A 20,752-nucleotide genomic window follows, 5' to 3' on the forward strand; every position below is an offset into this window, starting at 1 on the left:
GCGACATGTGTCGCCGGCTGTTGAGGGTTTGGAAGCATCAAGAGCCCCCGCTGTCACCCAATTAACAGACGGGATTAGTTGCATGCGGCCGCAGATTAAGCTACAGTGTCCGATATGATGCCACTAATTAGACTGGCGTCCGAATTAGCGTACGTAGTGGCTAGATTGAACTAACGCAGTTAATCAACGGTAGTTTTATATTTAACTAAGTCAATATTTAAAATGAGATAAATAAAATAATTAGACTGACAAAATATATTGTAATTTTGTATACTGTTTTAAGTCAATTTAGTGCAAATATGTTTTTTTTATTTTTTTAAGTTCATTTAAAAACATATATATCAAACAGTTTACAGACATATTTAATGCATTATACTAGTTTCTAAACATTTTTTTAATGTATTAAAATAATAATAACAAATTTCCTGTAGCTCTTATTAAATTTAAGGAAAAATATAGAAAATATTATACATATTTAAAAATATAAAAAAATACTTGTATGAATTATAAAACACATACAGAAGTAATATAATTATAAACCTAAATCTGTAGACCTAAAACTAATGACTTTATAATAGGGTATACTGCATTAAAGTAATATGTGCTTAGGCAATTTATGTTTGTATATGAATTAAAGTTTTGTTTTGCCGTAATCACCTAATGGACTCGCAAGATACCTTAATATAACTTTCGTTTTAATAAAAGCAATTTTCTTTAATTGTAGGGGTTTAATATCTGATATGTAGTTTTTTAATGTTGGTGTGAAACGGTGTATTATATCACAAGCAAGTTTTCTTACAAGTAGTGACCATGTCGTATAAATAGTTAAACATTAATTCACCAATTTTATCACAGATTTTCCAAGACTAAACACAGCATCAAGATCGCACCGGGTTAATTATACTACGCGACAATTATTATTAATTAATTATCGTTTTAATTTTAACTATCCTTGCATGTATTGAGAGTACAGAAATATTTTCTCATTACTAATAGAAACTCTAATGCTCAAAACCAACCCATAAACACAACTTCCGCTTTTCACAAAAACATGACGTATGTTTCATAAACAGCGCGTGTAGCAGCATCCACAACGTTGACGCGATTCTCGATCTTGTTAATTTAAATTAATTACATTTCGCGCGTTCATCTGCGGCGGCGGTTACACAAGTGAGTGAAGACGAACACAATGTCGCAGGGGGGTTGGATTTTCGTGGGTTGGGTGTAACGCGAGGGTTGGTGGTCGAAGAGGACTAAGAAGAGAGCGTTCATTGCGAGCTTATTCATATGAAAATAATTGAATTACTCACGGCGTAAATAATGTGAGCAGCAACTTCTACATGAGCCGAAAGTATAAAGTTCCCAAATTGCCGGAAGTCATTCCTTGATACCGCCACCTCTATGTTTCGCACTGAATCTTCGGATACGGAGCAGACAAATTCTACAAAGTATTATTTGACTTGAACTTAATTTTGAATAAATTGTCCATTGCTTTTGAAAGCAGTTTCGCGCATAGCTGCTGTCTTATAACCCTTCTCCTGCCCTGTCTCGCCTCCCGGAACACCCCCCCTGTCTAGTTTCAACTCGGTTTCTATCCGTATCCTCTCGAGACGTGCACATGATAAATAAGTTTCGTCCATCCGAAGGAGCTATTGTTTGATCGGGTACGACGTCGCTTTATGATTTATATCTTTTAGTGGAAATCGTGGTTGGGACATGTGTATACACGTTCGGCGGTGTAGTCGTAAATTCAACTGTATATCCGTATTCCACCCACGCATAACTGATTTTTTATGGTTTTTGTGAGAGAGGAATAAAATATTACTGATTTCCATCAGTTGACTAAATATATACAGGATGGATTCAAGATTCAATCCTTAAATTTTTCCCTAGTCATAACTTATTCATAGTAAATTTTCTGACTTGAAATCTCGGGATATGTGTTTTAAACAATTTTAAATATGTATTAAAAAAATCATATATAAACGTTACCATTATCGACACCTAATCGCATACTTTGTCAATGCACATATCTACAAAAAAAATCTATATGAAAAACTTCCACATTAACTGTAAAAACATCACGCAAAAAATAAAGAATATTTCGCTTTGCCAATATTCTAGACAATGAAGCCATATTTGAGAACGGTAAATTATTAAAGTGCATAACGAATTTAACCAAACTAAATATCTATTGCTATTCGTCTAAAAATATATTTAAACACTTTCATTGGGCTAGTAGATCTGAAAAATGTAGCAATGTGACGCTTGGAAATACAAAAAGCTAGCCATTTGTTAAATGACAATATTCCCAAAGACTAAGCTTGTTTGTATTTTAACGATTCCATATCTGTGTAAATATTCAAATAAGTGTGACATTAATAAGGATGAAAAAGAGCAGCGGATCGGTTCCCTGCATTACTCCACAACGAGCAAGCTATTCGCTTGAGCAACTATTAACTTACTCAATATTGGTTTAGCCACAACCGAAGAAGTAAGCAAATAACTGCTTAATTAAAATCAGTATAATTTTAGTATCAAAGGAGCTAAACATGTAAATATTTTTCTATGTAAAGACCATAATGAGGCTATTTAAGTAAACCTTTCAAATAATAATGCCTATATTTTTAATAAAAAAGTCAAAGAAATAACAAATGTGATACGAAATCGAGTCGCTGGTCTACTGAAAGCTGGTCTACCAACTGTATTATTATATATAATGCCTATATTTAAAAATAAATAAACGAGACAGTGCCTAAATCTTTAGATTCACAATTTGTTATACATTTTGTTAATCAGTGACATCATTACATATTCATAAGTACATAAAGAATGATAAAAATATGTAATTGCGCTTTTATAATAAAAAAATAAATTAAATCTTTTGAAGATACACAATTTGCGCTTTGAATAACCAGGAGCTAAAAATAAGAAACATTGTTTAATGAAAATTATGTTTTGAACTAGTTCAAAACATTAAATTTTTCTGTATCTGAATTTTAAGCAAAATGCATATAAATATTGCGATATTAAATTTACCATGACATAAGCTGTCTTTGAAAAAAAAAATACTTGAGAATGAAAGGCGTGGCGTATAAAGCAAAAAAGAAACGAGATTCATGATCGATAATCACACAATTCTGATTTATCAAATAGTCTTATTGTTATAAATAAGCCGGTTTTGATAAAACGATTCGATGCTGGCAATTTTATTGATTTTTTTATGTCATTTATAAATCCTGTGTATAAAAGTTTCAAGGAGTGTTTAAAGTCCTTAATAAAAATCGGCGACTCCTCTCAGCTTTCAAGCTCAAAGTCTGTCGTTAAAGGCTAAGAAGTTCAACATTCTACTTTTGTTAATATACTCTTAGATCCGACATTATTATTTTTTAATATCAGCGTCCTAACTGACTGTATGATATGGAATATTATATATTTATGCCCATTTTATTTATCGCCTAAACTATGAATTAAGTATAAGCTCTAAGAATTGTTTATTTTTTTAAATGAGTTTCATCTGCCAGTATAATTAAATGTTTTGAAAGCTCTGTTTTTGTAATTGTTACATTAAATTGGCAATGAGAAAAGCATTGATATATATTTTAAATTAATTTATGTCATACTTTAATTTATTGTTATGTTAAAGGCTTAACATATAAATATAAATTATATATATTCGAAGCAAAAAAGCAAATCAAAAAAATTCTATTATTTAAAGTGACATTAAAACACATTAAATTACTATTAAAAATTATTGAAATAATTTTACAATTATTATTAAGAAAGTAAAAATAAAATATTTGCAACTACAATTTTATTACATACTTTTTTTATACGTCGATTAAGAACTCCTATATATATTTGGTTTCAACGAATATTTGTATTTTTTAGTATAAAATCTAAATAATTGTAAAGAATGGGCCAGTAATTTATTTACTATTTTAACTAATGCATTATTATATTTTTAATTATTGTTCTAAAAAATAGCTTTTAAAAAATATATAGTAAAAAAATACATGAAGCAAAATAATTTTTTTTCCTGAAAAATCACTCTCAAAAAAAGTGAGCCATTTTTCATAATTTTCAGTGTGGCAGCAAAATGGCAGTAAGATGCCTATTTTACTAGAATGTTGCTAAGGGCACAGGAATTTAAAAACGAATGTTTTTTGCTACATGTTAATCTTTTATTAAACTAAAAAATATTATTTATTGAGAAATTTGAGCGATTTGATTATCTATAAAGATAATAATCGATATCATTACAAAAAATTTTTTTTTTTTTTTTTTTTTTTCACTTCGCTCTGTGCTGTTGCCGCGGACGCACGCTTCCACGCGCCGCTCCGCTGCCGTACAAAGTCAAGACTCCTATCATCTCAACCACGCCCACTGCAATTGGACACAGGATTGGCGCCATGAAGAAGGCGCGAAAACGGACCATCGGAACAATGAAGGCGTTCCTTAACGCTCCTTCGGCGTCAACAACAACATTGGATCAGGAATGGCAGTTGCCGAAAAAAACAGCTCGGCCATCAACAGAAGGGAAAAACACTGTCACTTTGAGCCAGAACCGGTTCGATAAGCTCCCGGAAGTGATAAACAACAAGCGGCTGAGAATCCCGCCTGTTATTGTAGAAGTATCAGGCACACACTTGCAAACGATCGACTTGATCAAGTCGATCATCAAGTCACCGCAATTCACGTTGCGTTACACCGGAAGGGGTAATGCGGCCGTGAGCTGTGCATCTCTCGAACTTCGAGCCCTACTAATGGAGGGGCTAAAGGGCCAACGCGCCTTCCATACCTTCACCACCGATCAAGACAAAACGGTCAAATCTGTCTTAAAAGGGCTCCCAGAGATCCCCATCGAAGACATCGCCGCTGACCTCGAGCGGCAAGGATTAAGTGTCGTCAAGGTGACGACAATGAAAACAAAATCTGAGACTCCAGGCAGCTCTCGGCTCTACCTCGTCCAATTTACCTCGGACACCACCACTACAAACATAAGAAGCATCCGGTACGTTTGCTTCACTAAGGTCATACTTGATAAGTATAGGCGTAACACCGGACATCTTACTCAATGTTTTAGGTGCCAGAACTACGGACACGCAGCGAAGAATTGCCAACGACCTCCGAGATGCGTCAAATGCACGGGCAACCACGCCACGATGGATTGTGCCAAAAAGGACCGCGAGACACCGGCCAAATGCACTGGATGTGGAGCAGATCACCCAGCCAACTTCAAGGACTGCCCACGGCGGGTAGAGTACCTCCAGCTGACAAAGAAACGTCAGCAGAGACCAGCGACTGCGATACCTGCCACGCCTAAACCTTCGTTTACCCTGGAGCAGGATCAGTTTCCTGCTTTACGGCCAGTAAAACCAGCGCTTGAAAAACCATCCGTCGCCCCAAAGTTCGCACGAAGCAAAACGCCACTGAGGCCGCCAACCAAGAATTCCGAAGAAACCACTGCTGAACCCATGTCCACATCGGATCTCCGTAAGATGCTGATGGTGCTCCAGGAGATTAGGGTGAAGGCCGGCAGGTGCGCCAGCAAAATGGAAATCGCCATCATGATGGTTGAATATCTTGATGTCCTCTTCTAAGCTGGACATCAATATATTGACGTGGAATTCCCGTGGAATCCGAAACAAAATCGGTGAGCTGGAGCTGTTAATCAGTGAGTACAATATTGACATTGTCGTAGTTACCGAAACTTTCCTTAAACCTCACATAAACGTTTACATACCGGACTTTACCTGCCTCCGGAGGGACCGACTCTCAAGGCCAGGTGGAGGTGTCGCGATATTTGTTAAAAAATCTATTAAGCACGCGCGAATTTGCCCTAACACTATTAACCTAGAAACCGTCGCAATACAAATTAAAAATAAAAATAAAATAATAACGATTGCCGCCGGGTATAATTCTCCCGGAGATGAGTTGCTTCGGAGTGACCTCGATGCTGTGTTTGGACAGGAGAATTCAGTTATACTAACTGGAGACTTCAATGCCAGGCACTCGCATTGGAGTTGCTCTGGCTCGAATCGATCCGGAACGACAGTTTTTAATTACTTAAATAATACCGATACAGTAGTATACTTTCCAAACTCACCAACGCATCACCCGACCAATAACATGACGCCGTCAACTCTTGACATCGCATTGGTCAAGGGTAACTTTCGAATATCCAAAATGCACTGTATCCAGGCTCTGTCTTCGGATCACCTCCCAGTGTTTTTTACTCTGGAGGGTGAAGTCGAGATAGTCTCTGAGATCTCATTTGATTATGCAAAAGCTGATTGGAAAGGTTTTAAAAATAATATTGAAAGACGCATTCCGTTAATGCGCGAAAACTATAAAATTTCAGAAACTAAAATAATAGACGACGATATAAATAACCTTTTATCCGTAATAGAGCAGGCAAAAATTGCCTTTGTCCCTACGCGTAAATACATGTTAAATAAAATTGTACCTACACCGGAAATTCTAGAATTTATTAAATTTAAAAACAAAATACGAAAAATGTGGCAAAAAACTAAAAAACCGCACCTAAAAACAATAATAAATAAAGTAACCCACTTAATTCGCGTTAAAATCCAAAAATTAAAAAACGACAACTGGACGCGTAAACTTCAAAAATTGCACCCCGCGGATAATTCCCTTTGGAAAATAACGAAATCGATTAAAAATAAACGTTCGGAAATTCCCCCATTAAAAACTGGAAACAGCGTTGCCAATACTTGCCAGGAAAAAGCGGACTTGTTGGCGAACGCTTTTGCCACATCATTTGTGCTCACACATGACCTCAGTCACACAAACACAGAAAGAAGAGTTAAGAGTGCAATTCAAAAAATTGAAAAATCAGATTTAGATATAAATTTAATTAACAATGTTACTCCTTTAGAAATTTTAAATATCGTCAAACAGCTTAAAAACCAAAAAAGTCCTGGACTCGATAGATTAAATAATATTCTCATTAAGCAACTCCCATTTAAGTGCTTTCAATTCTTATCAAACATTTTTAATGCATGCCTATCTTTAGGGTATTTCCCCGCTATTTGGAAAACAGCAAAAATTCATCCCATTAAAAAACCTGGTAAAGACCCGACTATTCCAATTAATTATCGCCCGATAAGCTTACTTTCATCAATTAGTAAAATCTTCGAAAAAATAATATTAATAAGGCTTAAAGAATCACTTAATAAAAAACTAATAAATGAACAGTTCGGTTTTCGCGAAAAGCACTCAACCACTCACCAACTTAACAGACTGTCTGAGCACATATCTGCCAACTTTAACATGAAAAAAAGCACAGGCTTAATTATGGTAGATGTGGAAAAAGCGTTCGATACTGTGTGGCATGATGGACTTATATACAAGTTGTCCAAGTATGAAGCCCCTGGCTATCTTCTCCACATTATCCGCTCATACCTGAAAGACAGAAGCTATGTTGTTTCACTAAATAATGAAATATCGTCTCCGCGTAAAATACCAGCTGGAGTACCACAGGGAAGTTTGCTCGGGCCGTTTCTATTCATATTGTATACAAACGACATTCCCATCCTAAAAAACACCCACCTCTCCATGTATGCTGACGATACAGCCATACTAACCAGTTCCCACGGTCTTAAACAAATTTCAATTAGATTACAAAAATCCCTGAAAAACTTAAATACTTACTTTAAAAAATGGAAAATTAAAATAAACGAAAACAAAACAGAAGCCATAATTTTTACAACCCGTCGACAACCTTTACCCCCACCCCTTAAAAGTGAGGAAGGCACTCTCATAGCATGGAGAAAGAGCGTTAAATACCTAGGCATCCACCTGGACTCCAAGCTTAAATTTAACCAACACTTAAAAGAACTCCGATCGAAAGGGCTAACCGCTATCGCTGCTCTTCGACCAATATTTAATAGAAAAAGCGCGCTAACAATCAAAAATAAAATTCTTCTCTATAAACAGTTAATTAGACCAGTCTTAACATATGCTTGCCCGGTATGGAGCAATACGAGTAAAACTAACTTTGATAAATTACAAGTAATTCAAAATAAAGCAATAAAAATAATATATAACACCCCATTTTATACGAATCTTAAAAAGTTACATAAAAAATATAGAATTCCAACAATAAAAGAACATTGCTATTATCACACGGATAAATATTATAAAAACATTTCGCGAGAACATACTAACCCACTAATATCCAGTATCGGTAACTACGACAAAAAAGGACTTAAATTTAAATATGTACACAAAATGCCAAAGCACATCTTGCTCTAGAACATTCAAATGCAAACAATAACAGCTTTAGTTCACTGATTTATTGTATTTTTAATTATGTATGTGTTATATTTTATAAATGTATGTATATTTTGAAAAATATTTTTTTTTTTTTTTTTTTGTAAAAGGTTTTATGTGTTTTTCCTTAAATCTTTAATTTATTACACTTAGGGATAACTTATTATTATTATTTTTTAATTTTTTAATTGTAAACAATGGAAATGGTTATAAACCAGTATTGTGTATTTAACATGTCTGTATACTATTGTACCCATGAATATTTCTGAAATAAACGCGTTAAAAAAAAAAAAAAAAAATTACAATTTTTTTTATATAAATAAAATCAATTTTCATTACATGTGAAATTAAAATAACAGCAATTAAAGTAAAATGACTTTTGAAGCAAAAAATTAAATAGAAAATTTTCTAGCAAACTAAAGCATTAAAATATCTAGTGATATAAATTGCACAATAAAGCAAAAATAATAAACTATTTTTATATTTATTTTGCAAAAACTAATACACGCGTTCAAAAAACCTGATTTTGTAATACAAATATTTAAACCTCAATGTGTATCGCGAGGCTTGCTCCAGCGATTGAGCAAGGTTGCTCACTCGAGCTTTTGCATAGTTGAAAGAAAAATTGATCTTAGCTAATTTATTTAATAATTAATTAGGCTAAATTATTATTAACAAATTATTTTACTATTTATTTATATATATATATAATACTTGTGCGTATAAGTAAACAAGGTTTTATATATTTGTAAAAGTAATGTTAATTAGTCATTCTATAATGATTAACATGACAAAAAAGTAAGCAGCTGCGCGAAACTTTTTAAGGTATTAATAATAAAAAGATGCTTTATGTTGTTTTTAGAGAGTCAATCACAAATAAAATCTTTATATATAAGTAGTGAAATGTAAGGAATTAAAGCACAATAGTAAAAATGACAAATTATTGATGTTAAAAAATGTTTTAACAAGACTGAATAATAATTTAGTTACTGTTTATATTGCAAGTTAATGTATGTTTTCCCTGATATTACGTATTGTTATATAAATCTTTAAAAAATAGTATGCCTAATATAAATTTTAAAAACGAATACTAAATTATTTTTTATAAAATTTTGCTCTTATTATTTTCTAGAGATTTTAATATGAGTTTTTGGCAAATTTTAAATTAATATATCTGATTATGTTAAGTAAAGTGTTCATATACATATATGAATATATATGTTTTAGTGTTAAAATCTACTGATTTAATAGATGCCAATATATTTTTATTTTTTAATATTCCGTTTTAATGAGACCAAGCGTAAGCTCAAGTCATTCAGACATAATAAATACATACAATATGTTTTATTCAACAGACTGGTGAATAATAAGTAGCAGTAAGTATTTTATATATAAAGCATTGAGTTTGTTATTGTGACTCGAACTTGTGGCCTCTGGGTTATTAGTATAGACCTTATGGTCAATGTTCCCTGTAAGGTGTGCGCGTGTGCGCGCGCACACCTACTGAAATGTCTCCGCACACATGTTTTACCCTCCGCACAGTCAATATTATAAAAGAAAGTTTCCTTTGCCAGATTTTAGTTTTGTTCGAATGCATGAAACAATACAGGCACAATTCTTTCGCACGCTTTCGGAGAAATGAGTCGAATCATTTCTCAGAAGGATTGCGAGGGTCAAGCAAAATTTTAAGTCGAGCGGGATCACTATTCCATCCCGTTCTATCGCATGCCAAAGTATAGGAAAAGAAGATCGTATTTTAGTGTTTAGGTCCTCTACATTTCATAGTCTTTGACATGCTTCAACTTGCAAGAAACATTACACTCGGTAATGAGTTCAGTCTCATAGCAGTCCTTATTGTGAAAACAACGCAATTCTTTTAATATTTTTTTAATTAAACGGTAAAAGTGTCCGTGCTAAAAAGTAGTGATTTTTTTACTTAAATTATAAATAATACAAAACTAATAATCAACTTTTGTAATAAACAACAACAGGTGTGTTCAGTTTACGTAACAAACAATTCAAGTGAAAAATTAGTTACAGTACAATTTTACCTATTAATTATATAAAACTTATCCCCTTAAAATGTCGAAAAGGAGTGGATGTGATATTTCTAATACGACCATTAAGAAGAAATCCTACGATAAATTTAAACTGGAATGGCTCTCTGAAATCGTCGAAACAAAAATGCCATTTTCAATGCATTTACAAAAAGTAAGAATTGGTGAAATATTTGTTTATTCCGAGACGTATGATTGTGTCAAATGCATCATATGTTCCGAAGCCAATATGCCAGGAGAATTCACGTCTGGAAAGAAGTGGACTGAATGGAGGCTGTTTCTTGTAAAAAGACATCTAAGTCATAAAGCACACCGGGATGCTATTACAAAATTGAACAATTTGAAAACAGGTGGACTTTTGAAAATAATGACTGAAACACCTGAAGAACGGAAGAATAGGATTGAGATCACTGAGCGCAAAAAATCTAGTTGCGATCTAGTCAAAGTTTTAATCGATAATGTTCTTTTGGCAATAAAAATAAACGCTTCTATGTGCTCTGTACAAGACATTCATAATCATGTATCTAAATACACAGATATTCCCGAAAGCTGGCGAAGTAAAAATTATGGGTTTGAATTTGTCGAATGCATTAATGCAGTCATTAAAAAGGAATATTTTGACAAATTTCGAAAGTCTCGGTTTCATACATTAATTGTTGATGAAAGTACGGATATATCTGTACAAAAAATACTAATTTTGTACGTCAAATATCGATATGGGATGAATTACAAGACTATTTTTGCGGGAATAATAAAATTGTGTTCTTGTGATAGCAATAGCATTTTTTCAGCCCTAAAGAAATTTTATAGTGACAATGAAATAAATATACAAAATATGGTTATGTTTACATCAGACGGAGCTGCAGTAATGCTTGGAAAAAAGAATGGAGTAGCAGCTATGTTGAAGCGGGAAATAAACCACTTAACAGAACAGCATTGCGTAGCTCACAGAGAGGATTTAGGAATCGATGATGCCTGGAAACAAGTTTCAATAATGCAGGATATTGAAACTTTATTAAAAACAACCTATACAATGTTCAGCAGGTCATCTGTTAAAAAAGGCCAATTTGAAGAATTATCTAAATTTATGGAAAGTAATGTTGTTTCATTTCGACCAATTAATGAAGTTAGGTGGCTATCGAGGCATTTCGCAGTTAGCGCTTTTGTGCGTAATTATAATGTCTTAATAGATTATTGCACAGAACAAGTGGACAAGTATAATGACCCAATCAACAAATATTGCTTGAAAATGCTGAAAGATCCTCAAATTCACGTCTCGATAATGATTTTGAACGATGTTTTGGGTGAACTATCATCAATGTGCAAATATTTTCAAAGGAGCAATATAACAAGTATAGAGGCCAATTTGCAAAAGCTAAAATTAATCAACTAAGAGCTCAATATTTAAGTGAAGTAGTTCATTGGAGCAAAGATGTGAAAAATATATTATCATTAAATAGCAGCGATATAAATTTAACCGCGATTTTGAGATTCATCCAATTGCTCTGTGATCATCTAGAAATGCGATTTCCAGAAGAAGAATTATTGGAGTGGCGTGCTTTCGATCAGGCCGCAATAGGAAGAGCTAAAGAGTTTGAATACGGAAAGGATCAATTAGACAGACTTATATTTAAATATACTCAATTATTACAAATTACTGACAAAGATACAATCGAAAATATGCATAAACAATATTGTAATCTTAAATTTATAGTTGCCGAGAAAGTGAAGACTGGTTCGATTCAAACATTTGCCGATTTATTAACCTTTGCAACATAGTGATTCAGATCAATTTGATTGTATATCAGTTTTACTAGATATTTGTGGAACCTTTCAGGCATCAAGCGCTGAATGTGAACGAGGATTTAGTTTAATGAATGCAATTAAATCAAGATCAAGAAACAGAATGGAAGTAGAACATTTAGAATGTTTACTACGAATAAAGTCATACATTTCATCCGGGGAAAATGTTGATTTAAATGTGGTTTATAAATATTGGGTCGATAGAACGGACAGAAGAGAGAAAAAATAATTATTGAAAAAAAATAATAAATAATTTATATGTTCATTGTATAATAATATAATATTTTCAATACACTAATAATAATATTAATAATAAACACTTGTAATAATAATATAATCTTTTCAATACACTAATTCATAAAATATATATTGTGTTCTAAATTGTGCAACAAATTGGTTGACTGGCTGAACCCCAATGTGATATAGTGCCAAGCGATTGGGTCAGAATATTATGCAATTTTCATAAAATTAATTACCTACTTTCTAGTGTTTTTGCTTTGGAGCATTGAATCTCCTAGGGTCGGTCCATTAGTATATTTATTCCGTTTAAAAAAGTAGGTACAATAGAAATCGACAAAATTCGGAGAAAGATTTTTTTACGTAGTTGAAAATTTAATAAGAATAATTTTGAATAAAAGTGAAAAAACTACATTTTTATAAATGTTTATTTTGAAAAAAAAACACAACATACATATATATAGATTCAATATAAATAAAAAGAAAATTCTAAAAGTTTAGTATTTATTATATTATATCAACGAATATTTTTTTTTCTTTTTTATTTATTTCAAAAATTATCTTTGTTAGTGTTGTTATTATATAAAATCACTGTGACTAATAAATATACATTTTAATGAAAAATTGTATGTATTTATGGGGGGGGGAGGGGGGGGGGTGTAAATTTATCGCACCGCCACTGCACAGATGCATCGATGATCCGCACACACAATAGAAAAATTAGAGGGAACGTTGCTTATGGTCCACACTATTTCGACCGTATATTTGCATCATAACAAAACATATTCACAAAACAACAATTTAGCGTAATTACTTATTCGTTAAAAGCGATATCAGATTTCATTCAAAGTACGATAAAAGCAATTTATTATATAGCCCCGAAATAAATGTCGTTTTTACTAAATTGAAGTTTTAACAGTCAAACGTGCTTTGGCCGTTGAAACCAGAGAAAGTATTTCGTTATATTTGTGTTGGTGAACATTTGGAATATATATTCCGATATTAAAAAAAAATGGGATCTAAAATTTACGATGGCAGATTTTTTTATGAAATGCACAATTTATACAAAATTGCATGTTATATAATATGAATTTCTTAAAATAAAAAAAATTGTAGATACGGTCATTTTTGAATTATGTGTAAATTATTTATCTGTAAATTTCAATGATGATTAAAAAAATCGAACAAGAAAAAACAATAGCAAGACTATATATGTGGGAGATCAGCAAAGATAGATGATGATGCCTGCAGAAATAAAGGCAAATTCTATTCAATACTGAGAAACTAAAGTGTTATATTCAACAGCGCATAGCACAATAAAAAAAATTGGGAAGGCTTGGAGACAATGCGTATCGGTTCTACACAAATTGAGCAAAGAAAATAAGTCGGCACACAAGAAGCTGGTCGCCTTTTCTCGACCATTTGATAGCCAGAAATGAGGAATAGGTGTTTTATAACAACAACCGTCGTAGAAGAGAGATGTTATCCAAAAGTCAAGTAGCAAAACTGGAAGCCTTGGCTCATTTTAAAAAGCTATGGTGGGTTTGTAATGGAATTGTGCATTACGAAACTCTTAAGCCCAGACAAAATATAATATCATGCTACCTTTGTAAGCAGCTGGATCGATACAAACATAAGTTGAATACTTCTACAACATGACATTGTCTCCATGTGGCGAAATTGACTCTCGATAAAATAAAATAATTTGATTGGAATGTTTTATCTCATCCATCTTATTCTCCAGACCTTGCTTATTCCGATTATCATTTATTTTAATCGATGCAACAATTTTTAGACAGAACAAAATATTAAAATGCAGACAATGTGAGAGCCTGCAATAGTATATGATAATGGAATAAATGTGAGAATCTTTAGAAAAAAAATATTTTTGAGTCGATAAAATTAAAAATGTTTTTTTAATTCATTAAAAAAACGACATTCATTTCGGGATTACCTAATATTTGTTATGTTTCGTAGGCGAAATAAAAAAATGTGTAACCTTTGCATTCTACTCTGTATGTGTTATTTTAGGTTTAAACCGAAATTTGTCATTTTAACGTGATTTATGTTTACGATTACAGTTTCGCAAGCAAAACAGAAAAAATAAAACAAGCGCTAAATTGTCAAACGCATTACTGTGTATATCCACAAAAGCTTTTCGTCCATCGGTTCGGGTATAAAACATTACGTACACGTAGTACGTATCGAATACGGCATCGATTTATCTGTATTATACGAGTCTGTCGCAGTAAACGCGAGAGTAAAAAACACATAAAGTTCACGTTTGAAAAAATCCAGTAAGACGCCATAAAGTCGTATGTGGCACGAAGTAGAAGCCATGCATTTATGGCGATCGCTCAATCAAAATAAAATTGTGAGACAGATTGTGTTGCCGCATAAATACATACATGGTCTATTTATATAAAAAATAATGAGACTTTTGCAATTTGCAGTATTTTATATAATGATAAACATTAAAAGTTGGCTAATACTTTGTTCTAGTGTTAGTAAATTTATAATTTGAAATATATAAAATAAAATATATCAATATGTTTTAATATACAAAATTTGTTTGAACAAGTAAAACTTTGCTAAAATATTGTAATATTTTGTAATAAACACCCTGTAATACCATAAGCTACGCGTCATAGAAAGCCGTATAAATAATAAGATCAAATAAAGACAACCTTAAGTGTAAATTAGTGAGCCTAACTTTTTAGTAATGTTTTTAATTTATGCTATAAAAAAATTACTCTTAAAATAAACAAGTATTTTTTTCCATTATTGAAAAAATCAACTATGAAAATTTTTTAATTTCTTTATGTAGTTCACGGATCAAACATAAAAAAGTTTACCAGAGTAAAATTTTTGGTATTTTAGATAATAATAATCAACTTTTATGGTAATATAACGTGATTTTTTTTATCTACAAATGTATTTTAATTTTTTATTATATCAGTATTTGTTATGAAATTATAGTCGTTTTAACACTTATATATTTTTATATATAAAAAATTACTTACAATGAAAGTTGATTTAATTCAGGTGGAAAAATCATATTTGAAAGATTACCTGTAACAATTCCACTGTAGTTAGTAAACTAAAATGTATATTATATATAAGTGAGGATAAACATTAATCAAAAGTTTTTAAAATTTATTTGCTATTAACATTTTAATTAAAACATAATTTAATTAAAAACTTAAGGTCCTAAATATGTATGTTGTATTTTATACCACCAGACGGTATGTAATTATATTAGATCCATATAAAGTTTAATCAGTTTTTTCAATTAATATTCATATTTTGCGTATTACGTAAGTTTTATTTTATTAAATATTTAAATATTATTTTATTTATTTTAACGCAAGCTTAGATTAATATTTTATATTAAAAAATCTTGTTTTTCTCGATGATATGCCAAAAATGTGATTAAATTTAAAGCAATTTAGTAAATATAATCAATCCGCTTCAAAAGAAACATACATATAGAATATAATTGTACCTATTTTTAAATTTTTGTAGTTTTTTTTTATTGAATTTATGTTATACATTTTGTAATTCAATAAAATACATGTAATAATAATTTAATTAGAATTAATTTTTATTATTTTATTAACAATTTTTAATTTTACCGACCGCCGTACATGTACAGCGATCGATCTTTTACTGTTTTGACCTACTCCAGATAGTTATATATTTAACTAAAGAAATGAAAAATAAAAAGCATTATACGTAAAAAATATTTTTTAAATTTTATTTATGTAAATAATTGCTATAGAAAATAATGTCGATAAATTAAAAAGTAGAAAATAAATAAACATTACAAGAAATATTTTATATTAATTTTATAAAAATATTGAGAGCTTCTGAAATGATCGATATTTTTCACTCAGAGGTGTATGCTAACAAATGCGTATAAATTAACTCACTAGTCAAAGGGTTAATTGAATTTTGCTTTATTAAAATCATTAAAAATTATTTTTAATTATCTTTGCATTACAATATAGATACTAGGTTATAATTATATATTTTTATATTAAAAAAAAATATCAAGATTCTAATTTTCAATTTTGTTGTTTTAGTAGACTTTTTTTTAATGGTTGTTTAAATGTTTTTTAGTTTCAGTTTTTTTCTGGGTTAAATTTTGTCATGAAGATTCAGATTTTTAAATGAAATTTATAAATATGCACTTTTAAGAATCTGTCTACTTTTTTTATGGCAAACTTGGGCTTATTTTTATTAATGTAAAATAGTCTTAAGCAAAACTGTTAGCTCTAGACCTTATAAACATATCTATAAATCTGGTTATAAATTTGAGTAACTGAAAATGTTATGAAGTTTAATTTATGCGAAATATACTTTTATCTGTTATAACAAAAAACTTAATAATAATACAAAGTTTGTAAAACTATACTGAATAATCAAACAATATTAAAAAAATTCAGGTTACAAAAACAAAGAATTTGCTTTATAATTTGTGTATCAAATATAATTAATTAATTAAACTGTTATTCTAAGAATTTTATTTTAATACTAAGTAGATTCTATATATATATATATATATATATATATATATATATATATATATATATATATATATATATATATATATATATATATATATATATATTATATATATATATATTATATATATATATATATATATATATATATATATATATATATATATATATATATATATATATATATATATATATATATATATATATATATATATATATATATATATATATATATATATATATATATATATATATATATATATATATATATATATATATATATATATATAAGACTCTTTTCAAAATGTGAGGTATTAGTAATAGGTCAACATTTATTAAAAAATATAAAATTTTATTATTTGGCAATGGTTTAAGACTTTCACTATTTAAATGATTTCTATATTTTAAAAATTAGCTTATGATAATCGTGACGATAATATGTAATATTTTTTTTAATATTAAATATTCTGTTGTAACCTGATAGGCGTAAGCCCAATGCGTTACAACGGGATACATCTGTACCAACTAAGTAAATCAATCGGTTAATAAGTATTAACCACCAGACTAAAAGTCTGGGAATCGGTGACATCTATATTAATAATTATAAATTTCATGTGTAATATAATTTATAATCAATAGATGTCACTGCAGACGGGGCCGGCTTTTTTTAATAATAGCGCATTTTTTTATAAATAAAAATTCGAGTGACGCTGCTGAGGCTCGAACCCGCAACTACAGTGTTACTAGTCTGAGATGCTACGGACTACGCTATTTCGTTCTTAATGTCAAACTGATTCTAGGAACCAGACTTTCCGATAGAAATTTTTAAGCTAAGTTTAGGCTCTGGCTCCGAATACCCATTTCTTCTGCATGATTCCAGATAATGAATATGAGCTTCGGTAACTGTAAAATGTTTGATTTTTTAAAGGATTTTAGTATGAGAAGCTTTATAGAAATATACTTTTACAATTTTTTTAAAATTCAAATTAAGCAAGATTTAATGTATTAATTAAACAATTAATTTAAAAATCGACTAGCTAAATTTAATTTCTAGTACATTTTTTTCAGACACAATATATGTATGTGAGTATTTTACATACCAAGAAACAGTTAAAATAACACCAGTAAAAGGTTACTTTTAGATATATTTTCTAGGAAATAAATAAATTTATTTTATCGGGAGCTTTATCAGAGCACTCAATCTTTACAAAACAAAGCATAATACACAAGTGTATCCAATGTTACATGCTATACATATTTTATGTCTTCATTTATATGGATCGTTCTCGTTGCGTCGTTCGGTTATTAATATTAAAATTCCAGCATTAAATATGTAAAAGAATAACACCGTCGCGTTTTCCATTCTGAATATTCATAGATTGGCCAGGGTGTATTTTTCAGACGTCGGCGTCGAAAACGAAAGCCCCATGAATATTCCGCATACTAAGCAGAGTCGGTCAAAGGGTGAAACTAGTGGCTCCGGAAACGTTTCCGGCGCTCATCCTTTTGTGGTGCGGGCAAAGAATCGGAAAAGGAAGTCAAAAAGAAGTTGAAGTAGAGCAACTTCACCTGCAAGCGAGTACTCTTAATTAAGCAAATTCTCCCGACAGTTGCAAGGCGGTCTGGTTCAGAAACTTTCCCCGGCTATATAGAGCAAATGGATTTAAATTCGCTGTCGTTGGTCAAACGCTTCGAAAACTTACTGGGCGTGCCTTGAAAATATATTATACTAATAAAAATCTTACTGGGATATCTTAGAAAATTTAAATTTATGCTGTAGCTGTATCTAATTTTTGTTCATTACACATATTTTATTGTCGTTAATAATGTGCACATTTTAATTTATTTATTGTAAATATTTCGTTATGATGCGTTACAACCATGCTAACACAATCAACAGCTACTTTAAAAGTAGTAAAAAATTAGATTAAAAAATCTGTAAATCAGTGACATTTATTTTATTAACTATAAAAAATTATTAAATGTAATATTAGTAATTATATAAGTTTTGCTTTTTTTAAGGGTTCAAAATAGTGCTATTAAAGTTTGTATATTAATGTGTTAATTAAATAGATTTAGAGCTATCCAAAGTATATAAACGTATTAATAAGTAATCATTCAGCAGTATTTTTAGGTAGAAAAAAACCCAGATTGTAAGTGAAAAGTTTATATTTTTTTGTGTATTTTCACTTTTAGTTTATATTTATATACAATTCTTAATTTAAATATTATAAATTATATTTACATTTAAGCATGCTTTAAATTTGAATAATAAATAAAAGTTTTGCGGCGCGTTTGACTAATCTATAGTACAATTTATACGAAAAGTTTGCGTTTTCCGGTTAGTTGGCGTCGCCCCAATACGTTTTTCTTTAATTATTTTTTTTACTCACAAATCGCCCCTTAAACTTGCCGCCCTACTACCTACGTCTCTGAACACACACAGTAGGATCGGGAATAAAACTCGGGTTCGTTTATACCAGCTATCGAACTTGATGGATGATTAAACGCCGAAACGATATTTCTTTTGGCGGAAAAGCGGACTTTAAAATATTCACGCGATTATTCGGGGCAACGTGGAAAAACCGACGTGTTTACTATTCTATATATTATGTGTGTACGCGTGGATTTGAGTGAATGTATGTGTGAGTATAAACTGCGTATATAAATGAATGACGTTTCGGGAAATTGGAGAGTGTTCTTGAAATTCGGTTAAGGCTTATGCGCGTTATGCCATGACAGGATCTTAGATGTCGGAGAATATTGATACAAATTTTATTTATATATGCATAGCAATAAAAAAAACATTTTAAAAGAATAATGTAGGAAGTATTTTATAAGAAAATGATGTTTTTCATAATTAGTTATATACATATATATATACAAGCTTTGTAAAAAAATATTTTTTTACAGTCTTGAATCTGTCCCGAATATATTTTTTAAAATATGTCATTTCAGTAATATCATATTGAAATACATTTAGATATATATTTTTACCATTGAAAAAATAAATTATTTGGCAGGTGCTTTTTTATGTAATAATATACCTATTTACATACTTATCATTATATATTTATATCCGGCGTATAAATGTTACTATAATGTCATTTTAATTATATACATTAATGATATCGAACTTCAATAGTATTTATTTCATTTATATACATTAAAGCAATAGCGACGCTCTGCCAGGTGTGCTAGTATATAATATTTTAGTATGGAGTTCTGATAAAATTATGGATACCGTTTTAATTGGAAACTGGAATTTTAATTGGAACAAATGTGAGAAATTTTATACTGCAAAAATAGAAAAATGTGCAAATATATTTGGTTCACGACAATGTGTTACCAAAAATACAAGGGCGACTCGAGCACATTATTAGATTAAGTTTTTATCAATAGAAAGAAAATACAATTTAAAGTAAAAACAACTCAAACATTTTATTGTATATATTTATATAAAAAACCCTAAATTAATTGAGGTAAAAAAAATAATGAGATATTTAAAAAATAAATTTAATAAAATTATTAATAAAATACAAAAATGTGAATGGAAAGTACGTTACAAGGATATGCAGAAATAATATATTAAAAATAAATTAGATAAAGCGATGTAAAAATAAGCCACTTGTTGCAATTAAAGACTTAATATCAATAAAAAAAATACTTATTGCCACACTGCGTAATAGACAATGCGTCTAACTAGCATAAAAACCTCTTTTATCATAATAATAATTACTAATTGTTGATACATAATTAAATTATAAGAAACATTGTAAATACAAATTAAAAAAAAAGAAGTATGAAAAATATGTTTAGTATAAAAAAAAA

At 30.3% G+C, this 20,752-nt stretch overlaps 2 protein-coding genes across 5 annotated transcripts in view; one reads left to right on the forward strand and one right to left on the reverse strand.

The window, feature by feature from the left end:
• LOC148237287 (uncharacterized) overlaps positions 1–20,752 on the reverse strand; it is a 251,416-nt gene that overhangs the window by 62,885 nt on the left and 167,779 nt on the right. The window lies entirely within an intron of this gene.
• LOC148237288 (uncharacterized) lies at positions 4,297–5,896 on the forward strand. Its single transcript, XM_088205530.1, has 2 exons — positions 4,297–5,014; positions 5,087–5,896. Exons 1-2 carry the CDS (start codon positions 4,413–4,415, stop codon positions 5,601–5,603), a joined length of 1,119 nt encoding a protein of 372 aa, XP_088061656.1. The 5' UTR covers positions 4,297–4,412; the 3' UTR covers positions 5,604–5,896.

This window comes from Plectrocnemia conspersa, unplaced genomic scaffold, assembly GCF_051122295.1.
Source record: "Plectrocnemia conspersa isolate PC_06_02 unplaced genomic scaffold, ASM5112229v1 ptg000002l, whole genome shotgun sequence".
NCBI lineage: Eukaryota > Metazoa > Arthropoda > Insecta > Trichoptera > Polycentropodidae > Plectrocnemia > Plectrocnemia conspersa.

Excerpts from the sequence above, each read along its gene's own strand:
- LOC148237288 (XM_088205530.1), top strand. The coding sequence starts at position 4,413 with ATGAAGAAGGCGCGAAAACGGACCATCGGAACAATGAAGGCGTTCCTT. Across the intron at positions 5,015-5,086 it reads ACAAACATAAGAAGCATCCG|GTGCCAGAACTACGGACACG; the intron begins GTACGTTTGCTT and ends TCAATGTTTTAG.